Source organism: Sturnus vulgaris, chromosome 4 (genome assembly GCF_052056855.1).
Source record: "Sturnus vulgaris isolate bStuVul1 chromosome 4, bStuVul1.hap1, whole genome shotgun sequence".
Classification (NCBI taxonomy): domain Eukaryota; kingdom Metazoa; phylum Chordata; class Aves; order Passeriformes; family Sturnidae; genus Sturnus; species Sturnus vulgaris.
This window is the reverse complement of record NC_142246.1, coordinates 14,823,652-14,837,137: the sequence shown is the minus strand read 5'-3', so window position 1 is coordinate 14,837,137 and position 13,486 is coordinate 14,823,652. Positions and strand designations below refer to the sequence as shown.

Genomic DNA, 13,486 nt, shown 5'->3' with positions numbered 1-13,486 from the left:
GTCAAAAGACCACATATGAATAAATAATTAAGAAGCTTGGAATTATAGTAACATTACTGAATTTTGTCTTCTAGATTTTGGATACACCTTACTTACTAAATAAGCACTGGAAAAACTATCTTGCTGGCATCATCTTTAAAAATCCGAATGTTAACTTGACTTTTGAAAAGGTGTACAGGTATTAGAGTTATGATTAAGATTTAATTCAGTTCATATTTAACTCTTTTTTTATTTCATTCAATTTATACATACTGATTTTGTGGTATCTTCTATGCTCTATATTTCGGGTACATCCAGAAACTGCATATGTTCCAGAAGACATTCTGATTATAGTGATTCACAAGCAAAACTAACTTTTTCCTATATATGCGTTGTTAGTGATAGTCAGCATACTACTGTATGATAGTACTAGTCAAGTTAATTGATAAAACACTTTTCATCTTTCAAAAACTGTTAATCACTTCTCTTATTGACTCAACTTCAAAAATATAATCAGTATTTTGTTTTCTAAAGGACTCGTTTTCTTAGAATAAGAAAATATTTTTAATCATTCTGTCAATAATTGGTCCTCAAGGTGGTTTTTAGGCTGATCTGTGTATTTGTATTCTTTCAGTGATTGCAAGGAAAACAAAGGAATTTATACTTCCCTTCACCTAGAACATCTGTTTAATATCAATGAGCTTTTAAATATTAGTATGGTAAGTAAAGAAACTATGAGTAAGTGCATGATTCTGAAGGATGTTGGCTCTTGAAACACCATATAGCATGTCTGAGTTTTATGGGATTTCAGTTTTTATACACAGAATACTCTACAGGAGGCAAGAGCTGCCCAGCTAGCTGCCCAATCTGAAAGAAATAATTTGATTTACAAATAAGGTATTTTTTACCAGTCTCAGTGGGCCAGGGAAGATTTTCTGATGTGCTTTATTTAATGTGCTGATAATGTTTGTTTTAACTTCAAAACTTGTGTGGAAGGTTGAAATCTATCTTCCAAAGAGTGCTTATGGTGTTCAGTGACAATTTTCTTTTTATATAAACACCTGTCCGGGTGTGTTCTCTCATTCCAGTCAGATTTGTGTTGATCCAGGATATGATATACCTTGTTCTAAGAACTATCATGTTTTTGGTTGGAAGTAGTTGGGTAAAATAGTATTTTCAGTTAAGCTGCAATGATATATGACTGCATTGTCATTACAAGACTCTGCTAATTTTGGGGTTGCCTGTAATACCTATCTTCATTACAGCAACCCCTTGGGGATACATGTTCCATTCTGCCAGGCACTGTACCCACCTAATAGATACAGTCCCTGCCCCAGATAAGAGACAGTGAAAATGAACTAGGCAGATTGACTAAAAGGGAAAGTTATTTTGAGTTTCACAATGACTAATGGAAGAGGCTGTAAGGGAAATCAGGTTTTGAGATTCCTCAACTATAGAAAGCTCTGCAGCCCCTGCAGTAACATGGTTTGGATGCAGTGCAGAAAGGTTCAGGTAACAATAATCAATCACCTTTAGTCACTACTAAAGGTATTTAGAAGAGTCTCATCCAGTCCTGTGGCAAAGAGTGTCAGTCTTGACCACAGCTGAGATACTGACTTTTCTAGGTTTCCTTACTTGGAGCTTACTTACAGGGGTAGAACTTAACATTCTTAAAGGATAACATTTCCTGGAGGGGTGTTAGTTAAACAGAATGGAAGGCAAGTAATCCATTGGTATGAAACAGAAAAAGGCACGTTAGAACATGGCCTGGTTGGTTCTGTTCAACTTAATTGAATTAAACTAATGTAAGCAAAAAATGTGTGCTTCTTCATGGAAATGAGGAGTCAGCAAAAGCAGGATGCTTTGGGCAGGGGCAATAGCAGAGTATGTGCTGGTTGCAAGCTACTTTTGTACTTTCTTTTATTTCTCTCTCAGTATACAGAAGATGTAGCACTTAAAATTGAACACATTCAGATAAACCTTAGCAAAATCATTCTGCTGGATGAAACTGGGAAGGAGAATCTTCTGAATTTCAGCTCTTCAGGAATAGATGGGATAGACTTTTCAGCGTATTTGACAGAGGTGAGGCTGTAGTCAACTACAGACATGACTGGGGCAAAACATAAAATGCTTGTTTACCAACAAACAAAACATCAAAATCTGCTTTTGTGTGAAACACCATGTTTTGGAGGTTCATACAAGTTGGGAAAAAAGCACTTAAGAAGTTAATAGATAAAATAAAGAGTAGACAGAGTAGGCATTATAGTAAAGTGCAAACTGTCTGTAAATAAAATAAGATATTCCTTTTCTTACTGCTCACATCTTATTTCAGATTAATAAAAGTGTTACGAAGGTTGATCTTCTCTCGTTTGCTAATGATTTAGAAGCAAGAGCAGACCAGCTGGTAAGTTCAATTCAGCAATATAATAGTAGATAAAATATATCATTTATATACCATATATAAGTATAAAAACATAACAACGTAGACATATAGGAAAATTTTTGTACATCAGGCATTTACATACATGGTGCAGGTAAGGAAAAGCATTGAAGAAAAGTGTTGTATATGAGCTGTATTTTAAATGTTGCTAATTATTGACTTTTGTATACTCTTGTACATTTTCTGCTTTGAAAGTGTATGTTCTTGAATTCCACTCTTTGCTTGTGCAGTGAGGAGAATGGTCCATTTCAGTATTTCCTGTTATGGTCTTTACATCTTAGGGTTCCAGTTGGAAGAAAAATTGGTTAGATCAGGATGGAAAAAAGTGTTTTAATTAATTTTTTTTCAGTTAGTGAGCAGGAGATTTTTTAAATTAGAAACAAAATTAATACTGTGGCAGCTTTAAGGACTGTAATGAGAACTAAAGGTCCATTTTGGAGGGAGAATGTACAAAAAAACCTGTCTTCTCTGAAGGGCTTTTTGAATGCACCACAATGGTCAGAGGGTTATTGCTACAACATTGCCCACAAATGAATCTGCAAGTGGCACAGATCTGCTTTAACAGACAGTGACTGTTCAGTTGGTATGTTTGTTATACATGTCCAGGTCAGGTCATCGTCACTTTTCAGAATGAGGGTCCTGGTTTGGATGCTGGCCCAAGACAGATTCCTGCACTGCAGTGCACACTGCAACGTAACAGGAAGAGTTGTGAGGGAAATACTCTTCACAGATGCCTTTCCAAGTGACTAGCTGAAAATACTTAAAATTCTATGCCCTTCAGAAAGAAGAGGGTGCCTCAGGGTGATGTCCACATTTCCAAGACAAAAGCAAGTAGCCATGACTGGGAGATGCTTGTCCCAGCTGGGGTGCAGTGCTGCAGGGTTCTTGCAGTCAAGTTTGGTTTGTGGCGAGTGTGAGGGAGACGTGCTCACTCTTCTGTATTTAAAATGACTTAGTGCATTATGTGAAAATTCTCTTCAGTTAAGTCTGTCGTTATGTTACAGCCAGAAAAGCAAGGTAGTGTATCTGGTTTGGTTGCTGAGGTTTGAATTATTAATGCAGTGATTTGGGTTTTTTTCCCCCTCCTTGTGTCAAGAAATTTCATTTTACCATACCCCATTTGTAGCATGAGCTGTTCTGGAGTGGATGTGTAACTTTCATTGTTTTTTGCTTTGTTGGAAAGCTTTGAGGTTACTGAACAATACTGCATGATTGCATTTTTTGCAGCCAAAAGGAGCACTGGAAAATGCCTTAAAAGGACATGCAAACAACATTCGAATGATTCATAACCAGCAAGTAGTTCCACTGGAGCAAGCTATGGTAAAACATTAAAGCAATACTGAAACATTCTTGTAGAAAACACAAATCTCTGAATCTCTTAAAGAGGTTAGAAAGCTGGACTTCTATAAGCACAGATTGTGCCAATGAAGAGCAATCTAGCTAAAGTATGTGTTCATTAAATAGTTTTCTTACTTAAAATGTTGCTGTTTTATAATGCTGTCTAAAATAATTGCCTTTTTCTTCCCCATTTTTTCTATAGCTGTTTGTGATTATATATGAATAGAAGAAGCAGCAGGGGAGAACTTTACAAAACTCTTAACCCTGAAACCCCCTAAATCACTCATTTTCTTTTTTTGCTTGTCTGTGGTCTTCAGTAATAAAAGCCATTATCACTTTGACACTTTATTTCTTGGAGTTAGCAGCCAGCTAACAGTATTGGAATTGGAAGCTCCTTAGAGTAGTATGTAGAGCCAAAGTTTTTTTTATTGATGCTGTGAAAGATGCAAAAGAGCTGCTTTTGCGTGATTTTGACACGGACTTGTATCAAGCTGTGAATCTCCTGCATGTTAGGTGTTGCTTTTTCCTCTACATAACATGAAGACTTCTAGTTTATCCTATCATCTGATATTGTGTATCTGTACCACTTACAGAAAAATACTAGGTCTTCTGGTCCACTCTGATTCTATGCTGTTCTTTCCTAATTAACTCCTAATTATTCTCATCTCTTTTTTCTTTTATAAAACTGACTGTCAAGAAATATGTTAAAGCTAGGGTAAGTGCTTTTTCCCTTCAGAAATTGCACAATATAGAATTCTCTGAACATTGGGGTCTAAATTTAACTGTTCCATCTTCCCTCCAATCTTACTTAATTTATTGAATCTAACTTTAGTTAAATCAGTGCTGTTGGTGGAGTACTGATTCAGTTATGAAACCCACAATGTATTAATTTTAACGCAGTTGTTTTTGCTGTTGTATACAATGTGATATGTAGTATTAATAACAAAATAATGTATAGAAGATCAAAGCATGAATATAAGCTTAAAACAGGTGCGCTCTTACCTGTAGTAATGACTTGAAGCTTTTTTCTCCCCTCCTTTCCAACAGAGCACTTTAAATCAGAGCATTAGATTACTGAAGAGGACTTCATCTGAACTTATGGTAAGCTTTTCTTTCTGGCAACAGGAACATTTTTGTATTTTAAATCCTTCGGCCGCATATGCAGAGCCGAAGTACAGTTTTCTTCTATTTCTAGCTGTTCCACTATTGCAAGAGATTGTAATACATTGAGGAAGTAATCAGGATTTAGATCTCTCTTCTGCGTAAAAAGAAAAATTAAAAAAAAGAACATTTGGGCTGGTTTTGAGAGTATGAATTGTAAACTGGACTGTCAGGTGATAAAATAGGCTTCAGTACCAGTCTATATAGTGTGTTACTCATTTTCCTTAGAATGTAGGGAGTTGTTTTCTAGACTCCTTGGAAGCAAAACCTGGGGGGAACAACCACAAAACACAAGGCAAAAGTAAAACTGACAGAAGAGAGCCTTGTGATTCACATCCTTAACCATCTTTTGTTCCATGCCCAGCTCCCACTGAGGTCTGTTTCTTTAGGTTGTACTCATTACCCTCCTGCTTCTGCACCATCAGCCTTGCTCTGGGATCCTGGGTCTGCATAGAGGCTTTTCCAGGGCAGCCCACGTTTCCCCTCTAAGTAGTGCCTGCACCACAGTGAGACCAGCTGGCTTCAGTCTGCTAGAGAGTGAGCAATAGGGTGATTGCTTTCCTGGAAGTAAAGCTTTCAGCCACCAGCCTGTCTTGGCTCTGGTAACAAGAATCCAGCCACACTAGTGGTGTTGTCATAGTCTCAACAGCTTTATGGGCCTTACCTATCTTAGTGCTTCTCATTACAGTTTTCACCCATCCACAGCAGCAGACCAGCAAGGTATCTGTTAGAATCTGTGATTTGAAACTGGGTGATGTTGAAAGCCATGATGTAAGGTGTTGATAAGAAAGGGGTGATGTTTGACTCTAAAGTATATTTAAACATCTCTCCATTTTCAGGCTCTGTGTACACTGTCCTTTGTGTGTGTTCTGTGAGAGAATTTATGGGGCTGTGCATATATTGAACAAAACATTTCAGTCCTTCAGATAATTGATTGGGGCATATTCTGGCTGTACAGAATCCTACTTCAGTCATCAAGAGTTGTTGCAATGGTACATGGCCCACTGTTTTCTTCCTGAGCACTTTGTGTGTCTGTAGTGTATATACAGACATTGATTTAAGGAGAGTGGAAGATACAACTTAACCTAGTATATAAATTAGTTATGTAGGTTCCAGGAAAAGATACCATGCCATAACCACTGACGCATCCTTTCAGAATGAGACAATATTGAGATGATCATGAATCCTTTGGCAGCTCATGCTCTATCTGGAACTGCATTTTTTGTCAGGTTTTGAGAAGACAGTGACACTGGTTTATCAAGAGAATAGATACCTGGCAGTGGCCCTAGAGCCATTGCAACACCCTGAAGGGGATTTGTTTATATTAAACAGCATCTCTTCCTGTCCAGGTTAAGGTGAAAAACGTCATTAGTGCTGTTAATGCTGCCCAGAATCTCATAAATAACAATGCTTCTCAAGTTATTGTCCAGGTAAGCTCTATTTGATCAAAGTACATTAATTTATGATGTTATGGAGATAGAGGTTAACTTGCTTTTGTTCTCTTTGATCTGGTCCTAGGAGACAAAAAAGTACATGGACACCATAATTGGCTACTTTGAGCAGTACACGGAGTGGGTCAAGGAGTCGGTAAGGTGCATTTGCTTTATTGAGAGAAGCTGTGTTTAAAAATAAGAAATCTAAACAGTAATAAAAGCAATAATAATAATAATGTTACTTTGATAGTATGTTTTATAGTTTCAGGTTTTAATACATTTGTACTTACTGTGAGTGGGCAGATCAGTTTCCTATAGTTTTGTTGTGTTTGCGAAATGGAAATTATGAATTATGTTGGTTGGAATGCAGTGCAAATTTAGCAGTATTATTTTCATGGCTAGCCTGAAATCTACGATTTTTGTTAGTACTGCACCGAACCTGACCCTTCATAGTTCAAATTGATGTCATTAGCATCTTGTTTTATTTTTCTTTCTTCAGTAACAGACTTTGAGAATGTAAGGTGATGTTTAAAAGACTTTCAGTTGACAGCGTATCCTACTGTTATTTATTTTGAATTTGGATAGGGTAAGACATAACCATTTAGTAAATTATAATGGTAAGCAAGTTTAGAGATTCTTATTCTGTTAGATACTTAAAACTGTAATTTTTTAATCTTTTTTTTTTCAGATTTCCATGGAAGTAGCAGCGTGCAAGCCTATTGCCAATGTGATAGATACAGCAGTAGATATTTTTTTATGCAGCTATATAGCTGATTCTGTGGTAAGAAACATTTTGCTACTCAGAATTGGGGCATCAAGGAGAAAATTCTTTCAACATACGTCTGTGTTTAATTATTCTGGCTAGACTATTCTGAAGTAAGACAATAAAGTACCACATACAAAGTTATGCAAGGAAAACGTTCTGATCTGGATGAAATCCAAAGACAAAACAGTGCTGGACTTTCTAGATTTTCAGTAAACTTAAGCTTCTATTAGCAAGAATTCTGTAAAATTGACTGATACTGAACCACCTTGAAACAGAAAATGGAAAAGCATAAAGATCTGAAGCTTCATCTGTAACTCTTGCTTAACTTAAAGGGGTGAGATGTGGGCAGGAAGCGAGTGGAAAATATGAAGGAAAAATGTTTTCCAGCATCTTTCCTGAAATCTAGAAAACCTGAATGAGTTTTTATCACTAGACTTGTAGCAGGCAGATCTTGATTAATTTGTATGTTGGAGACATTGAGCATGACTCGTAGCAGGATAAAAGGGCAATATTGGCTTTTTATCTTGCCAAAAGAACTTGGAAAGAGGACAGCATGCATTAAAAGTAAAGTAAGACACCATGTGCCCGAAAAGTACCTAAAGTGCCTCTTAACTTACTTAGCTTTGTGGCACTCTCAGTCAGATCCTAATCACACTACCTAATCACACTACTACATGTAATACATGTAATCAGTCAAAACCAAAACACTCTGGCCTTGATAATGCTTAACCATGAAATGTTTAATCTTGGTAATGCTTAACCATGAAAACCTCCTAATCTATGTTGTACTCATTGATTAGCTCATACATTTCAGAGCTTCTGTTCTCCTTTGTGAAGCCATTACCCATCTGTAGAGAGGTGGACCATGATTTTCCGGATGATAGAACTTAGCTGAGTCACTTGGAAATCAAAATGCCTCCAGCCAATACAAATCAAATTTGAAAAATCATTTTAACACCAGGTGATAACTCAGTTCAGCTGTATAATAATGAAATTAGTTACACAAATAGGGATGCAGTTTGCAAGTTATAAAGTGCCTTGAGAAAGTGCTGGAAACTCATGTTTTGACAAGAACTGCAAGAACTAATTTATGCTGTGTTCTTCTGGTAACTATGTTTAGAATATCAAGCAAGGGTTCAGTACTTTACTAATTAGTTTTCTCAATTACCTTTTTTCTATTGCTTTTGTTTCAGAATACCTTCTGGTTTGGTTTGGGAGGCTCTTCAATGTTTCTAATTCCTGCCATAATTTTTGCTGTAAAACTCTCTAAATACTATCGTAGGATGGATACAGAGGATGTTTATGATGAGTAAGTATATATTCCAAAATAAGCTAAATGGCAAATGGATTAAAATGTTTTTTCTACTATTTTAGTGAAGGCTCTCTAATTCTTAAACCTGTCCTGCCAGATTAGAACTGCATGTTCATGTGTAATGCTGCAGGTTTAGGTCAGTGTCTGCAGAGTGCTTCATGCAGGTGGCCTTTGCTAGCCTTGACTTGAAATGAATGCAGATGGTGCTGGCTCTGACTTTGAGAATCTTGTGTCAAAAGGAGGTCTTCAGAGCTTTGTGAGCAGCATGTATATAAATAAGTTCCAAATGTGCTAGTTATTAGCTTTGCTAAGTAATCTGTTAAAGTGAATTGTGCCTGATTTGTAGTCTCCTTGAAATTAATTATTTGCTTTCTTGCTATTCTTAGTTATTCCTAACCAGTCTTTCCTTTTTCAATTGCAGTTCCTCTGTCTCAGGGACTTGGCATTTTACTTTATGATAACTATTCTTACATATTTTCCTATCAGTTTTTTTTACTGTTTCCTTTTCTGCTCCTTGTTTTGCTCATTGTTCAATTAGCCTGTGCACTGCATTTCTCCCATTCCACAGTGGTTGTTTTTCATTGCACATTCACAAGTCAGTAGAGCGGAAACAGGCATGTACAGCTGAAATTACTCACTTATTAGTGTCTAGTTAATTACTTCTCCTTTTCTGTGTTTTTTAGTTTTGAAAATATACCCTTGAAAACGTAAGACATTTTTGCTGATACCTATTAAATTATTTTATTAATGTGGGAGGGTTTATATTTTTAATGTAACTTGTTACTTCAAAAGAGGTAACATGTTCTGTTTCTCCAGACTTGATAAATTATTTTAGAGTCTCCAACTCAACAAGAATAGACAAATAATTTATTGATTTTTGGCGAATATAAAAATACTATAAAATGTAAAATTATAATTATGCCATAACTCTTGAATGTTACAAAGGAAAAGTTATATTCTATTGTACAGACATAGCTTAATTTTGAATATAATACCATCATCCATGTACATGTCTTAGAAGCCATATTGTACATAGTGCATCTTATAGTTAACATGGTCTTTCTCGGTGTATTTATTTTATTACAGTACGGAAAATGGTAATAATGGTTATCATAAAGAGAATTTATATGGTATGCACAATCCTGTTTTTACAAGGTAAACCAAGTCTGAAACTGCATGCCTTCATGTGTCCTTACTTCAGCTTCTCTTTTAATCACATTTCCAATTTTTTTCATGCTTTTAAGTGGATCTCTTAATTCTCTAGGATTTTTTTTGCATGATTATTCACTGTAGCAAGTGCTGTATGATGCATATTTCTCAAATATTCTTTACATAACAGCAGATATAGAAGTAACTTCCTGCAACTTAGAGTAATTGGTAAATTTGATCTTAAAATCCATGTAATCAGGTATTTAGTCAGCACAGTGAATAGTCCTAAATTGATAGACCTAATGAAATGCTCTGATAGCAGATGAAAATGATAGGATGGAGATGCATTTGTACTCCTAAGTAGTTTTTAAGTGGTGAGAAGAGATCTCCTGTGTAAATGGCAAGTGATCCAGATAGTCAGAAAGCATGACCATAGAAAATGGGGGGTAGGACTAGAATGTAGCATCACAAAGCAAGAAGCTCAAGTTATGTTTAAAAAAAGGAGGACATTGGGGTTATTTTCTGCCTCTACAGCTTTTGTGCTGTAAAACATTATCTAGTTGTAAGACTCAGTTTCCAGGGGGATAATATTCAGTATCCCACAACCTTATTGTTTGGTTTTGCAAAATTTGCAAGTTGCTTAAGAAAGGGCTAAATTTATGATTGAAATCTGTAACTCACTGTGCCTTACTTTGCAACTTCATGAATGAATGTGTAGGTTGAGTATTTATAGAGAAGATACCACTATGCTTTAAATAACAGGTGAATAGAGAGAGCTCAAAATTTGGGTCTTGCCAGAGTTCGTGGTTACATCTGATGATGGGGATGGTTATTATTATTTAGAACTGTATTTTACAATAATTAATTACTGACCAAATCTTCATTCCATATCTCCTTCTGAAGGAAGTCTTTATATAACAATATTTTTAGTGATATTTATGATCACAATTGTTGTGGTCTGTTCTGCAACTTAAGAGTGCTTACTCCCCAAATTAACTGACAAGGAGTTTAAGTCAAGAAAACTCTCCACTGGCATATCTTAAGGACTCTCAGTTTTAAGGACTTCCAGTATTTTACGTTAGAGAAAACTAATAATTTCTCAGGCATTGGAATTCCTTTTCTGGTCTTTGAATCTTTATGACTGTTAATATTCTTGAGGTTCATAGCATGTTTTCTTACGATATTTCAGTCACTCATAAATAGTTCAATTCAGCATTGCTGAAAAGCCTAAAAATTAGTAGCATAAAACAATCTTTTACACAAGATCCACTAGTCCAGTCCTGACTTATTTTGATAAAATGATAAAATCTAAAGATTCAGTTTGATGCGGTGATGTCTTCTGATGTGCTAATGGAGGTAATTTGAAAAAACTGCTAATTATGGCATACATGCTTTGAATTTCTCAGTATGCCATTCCCATATGAATAAAATCTTGATTTTAATTTTCATTTCAGTATACTCTTTGCTTTTATGCTATCCTTGATTTTTCTCATTTCCTACAAATTACTTTAGGAGATACTTTGAGAGATATGACTTTGAATAGGTCTCTGTACACCTATACTTCTGCAGGTTTAAAGAATCCCATAGGGTTGGGGTTTTTTTATCCTTCAAAATCAGCTGGATAATTTTGCTGAAAAGAGATGCAAATATTTTTGTAACACTGAGATATGTAAGTACAAGAAAGAGCTGCATGAGGTATATGTCTCACACGGGTGTTTTTATACACATGTCAAAGACACAAATAACCTCAAATGCAGCCACCATTTTTTTGAGAGCAAAACGTGAGGCTGGATTAAATTACCAAAAGAGGGGTGTTGAATAGGCAGTCCAAGTATTTATTTCTATCATGAAAGATTGGTGGAGAAAACCATTAATCCATTTCCTCTTGTTTGAAAAATGCTTGACTAAAGAGTAAAACATTGAGAATGTCTTAGGCCAATTTAGCTTGTCTCACCTAAGTTAGCCACAGGATTTCTGTGTAGACACAGTTCCATTTGTGGGCAAAAGAAAATTATGTGTTTGTTTTATGTTGTTGTTTTTTTTTTTCTTACATAGCTCTGTGGAACAGTGGTAACACATACTGGAAATGTTAAGGGGTAAGTAACAAGCTTAAATCAATTCTAGATGTATTACTACTTTACAATTTTAGGAAGGCCTGCTCTGATTGCTGCAACATGAGTAGGCTGTAAGGTCTAAAACCAAAAAAAGTTATTCAGTCATATTGATGTTAATATTAAAATATATTATAATATATATCCCTTTGTTCTGTTTAGATTACATTAAAATTCAGTCTTTATAAATTTTTTCCTGAATTGTTTTTTGTTATTATTTCCAGGCTATATAAATGAGGCTCAAGACTCTTGTGTGGGAGTACATCATTATTCTTGCAAGTGTATTGGCTTTTCCATTCATCTGACAGATCCTGAGCCACTTGTTTTATGTCAGCTGTACTGTAAATCCCAAATGTACTATTGAATGTTCTGCCATAAACTACTGTACAGAATATTTTGTGATCAGGGCACTGCCTCTCAAATACCACTGTTCAAGGCTTGAATTAAAATGTTCTTTTGGTTTTTTACTTTTTTACACTGGGCTTTCTACCTTACATCACAGTATATAAATTAATTAGATTAACAGCCTTTGCCTAGTAATTCTCTTAAAATTGTTGAAGTTCTTATCTTAAATTGTTGATTTGTGTTAAATACAGTACATACACGTTTACATAAAAATACATTTTGTATACAGAGACTTTTGTATATACATTTTTCTTAAAACTTCTAAGTGTTTAGTTAAGATTTTAATATTGTATAATACTCTTCACAAATGAATTTACCAGCATGATCAGTGTTGCTATTTGGTGCTCTTGAATGACTACATTGGACTAAATTTGGATTGTAATGGGGTCCATAGTATCTCTGTGTGTCTGGGAAGCTCAGTTGCAGATTTGTTGTCTCCCTCATTTATTTTTTTTCCTTTTCTTAATTATTTAATATTTAGTGGGTTTTGCTGTATAGACCTGAAAGGGATTTTTGGAGAAGTTTGTTTTTAAACTTTGGGTGGGAGGGTCAGGAATATGCGGGATGCATAATATAGTGAAAAAGCTAAGCTATCTAGAGTTCAGTAGTACTCAAAAAGAGCATGAGGGATGTCCTATGTTGGTGATTTTTAGAATGCTTTACTTTCTCTGTCTTCCTTTTCTTCTTTGAGACCAACTTCTGTAATGTCCTTAATAGTATCACTGTTGCTCTGTTGGAGGCAGTGATAGTATTTTTGCTAAATAATATTAAACTGTGACTTACAATATTGAAATTCAGATCTGTTTAGCAGTTGGAGTTAACGTTTCTACTGTTAGAGTTATTTCCTTGAATTTAGGCATATGGTTGAACTGATGAATTAGTTAACAGCAGATGTTATTGACAAGGCCAAAACTATGTTACTATATTTTACTATGTAAAACCTTCTGGCAAGTGAAGTAGGTAAATATATTGATCTAAAATAGTATCTCTTCATCTATCAGTATTGTTAACTTTGTTTCAAACAGGGTTTATTGTCTTGAGGTAGAGATAATCCTGTACATCATTATTATAATTTTAAAGAAATGTTGAAAAGTGATACCAGTCTTTAATCCGGAATAACCTTAAATTTTTCAGTTTTATGTCATAAATGGAAACATTTCTAATTGACAGTATGTAGCATATGTGTATATGTAATGTTCAGAACTTCAGATTTTTAAAAGTTTCTATTTTTAATTTGAGAAAATGTTCCCAGGTCATTTAAATAAAAAAGATCTTGCTTAACTACCTTATGTTTGGTTGTCCCTTGTTTTGTTTTACAAATGTCTCTTAGAACTGAGTTGCACAGTTAAAATATAATGAGAGTGAATTTCTTTACCCTGATTAAAAATTTTT

At 35.1% G+C, this 13,486-nt stretch overlaps 1 protein-coding gene across 8 annotated transcripts in view; it reads left to right on the top strand.

Moving 5' to 3' along the window:
* Positions 1-13,383, top strand: part of PROM1 (prominin 1) — a 60,259-nt gene extending 46,876 nt beyond the window's left edge. For 2 of the 8 annotated variants that reach the window (XM_088163170.1, XM_088163172.1), the window contains 14 exons: positions 75-178; positions 614-698; positions 1,915-2,061; positions 2,312-2,383; positions 3,647-3,739; positions 4,455-4,472; positions 4,805-4,858; positions 6,268-6,348; positions 6,437-6,505; positions 7,040-7,132; positions 8,311-8,426; positions 9,516-9,584; positions 11,634-11,674; positions 11,914-13,383. In XM_088163170.1, coding sequence (XP_088019296.1) covers positions 75-178; positions 614-698; positions 1,915-2,061; positions 2,312-2,383; positions 3,647-3,739; positions 4,455-4,472; positions 4,805-4,858; positions 6,268-6,348; positions 6,437-6,505; positions 7,040-7,132; positions 8,311-8,426; positions 9,516-9,584; positions 11,634-11,652 — 1,020 coding nt within the window. In that variant the 3' untranslated portion in view covers positions 11,653-11,674; positions 11,914-13,383. Of the gene's footprint in view, positions 1-74; positions 179-613; positions 699-1,914; positions 2,062-2,311; positions 2,384-3,646; positions 3,740-4,454; positions 4,473-4,804; positions 4,859-6,267; positions 6,349-6,436; positions 6,506-7,039; positions 7,133-8,310; positions 8,427-8,850; positions 9,585-11,633; positions 11,675-11,913 lie in introns of all 8 variants that reach the window. The other 6 variants (XM_088163171.1, XM_088163173.1, XM_088163175.1 and 3 more) reach the window with 4 other exon arrangements.
* Positions 13,384-13,486: the final 103 nt, after the last annotated feature.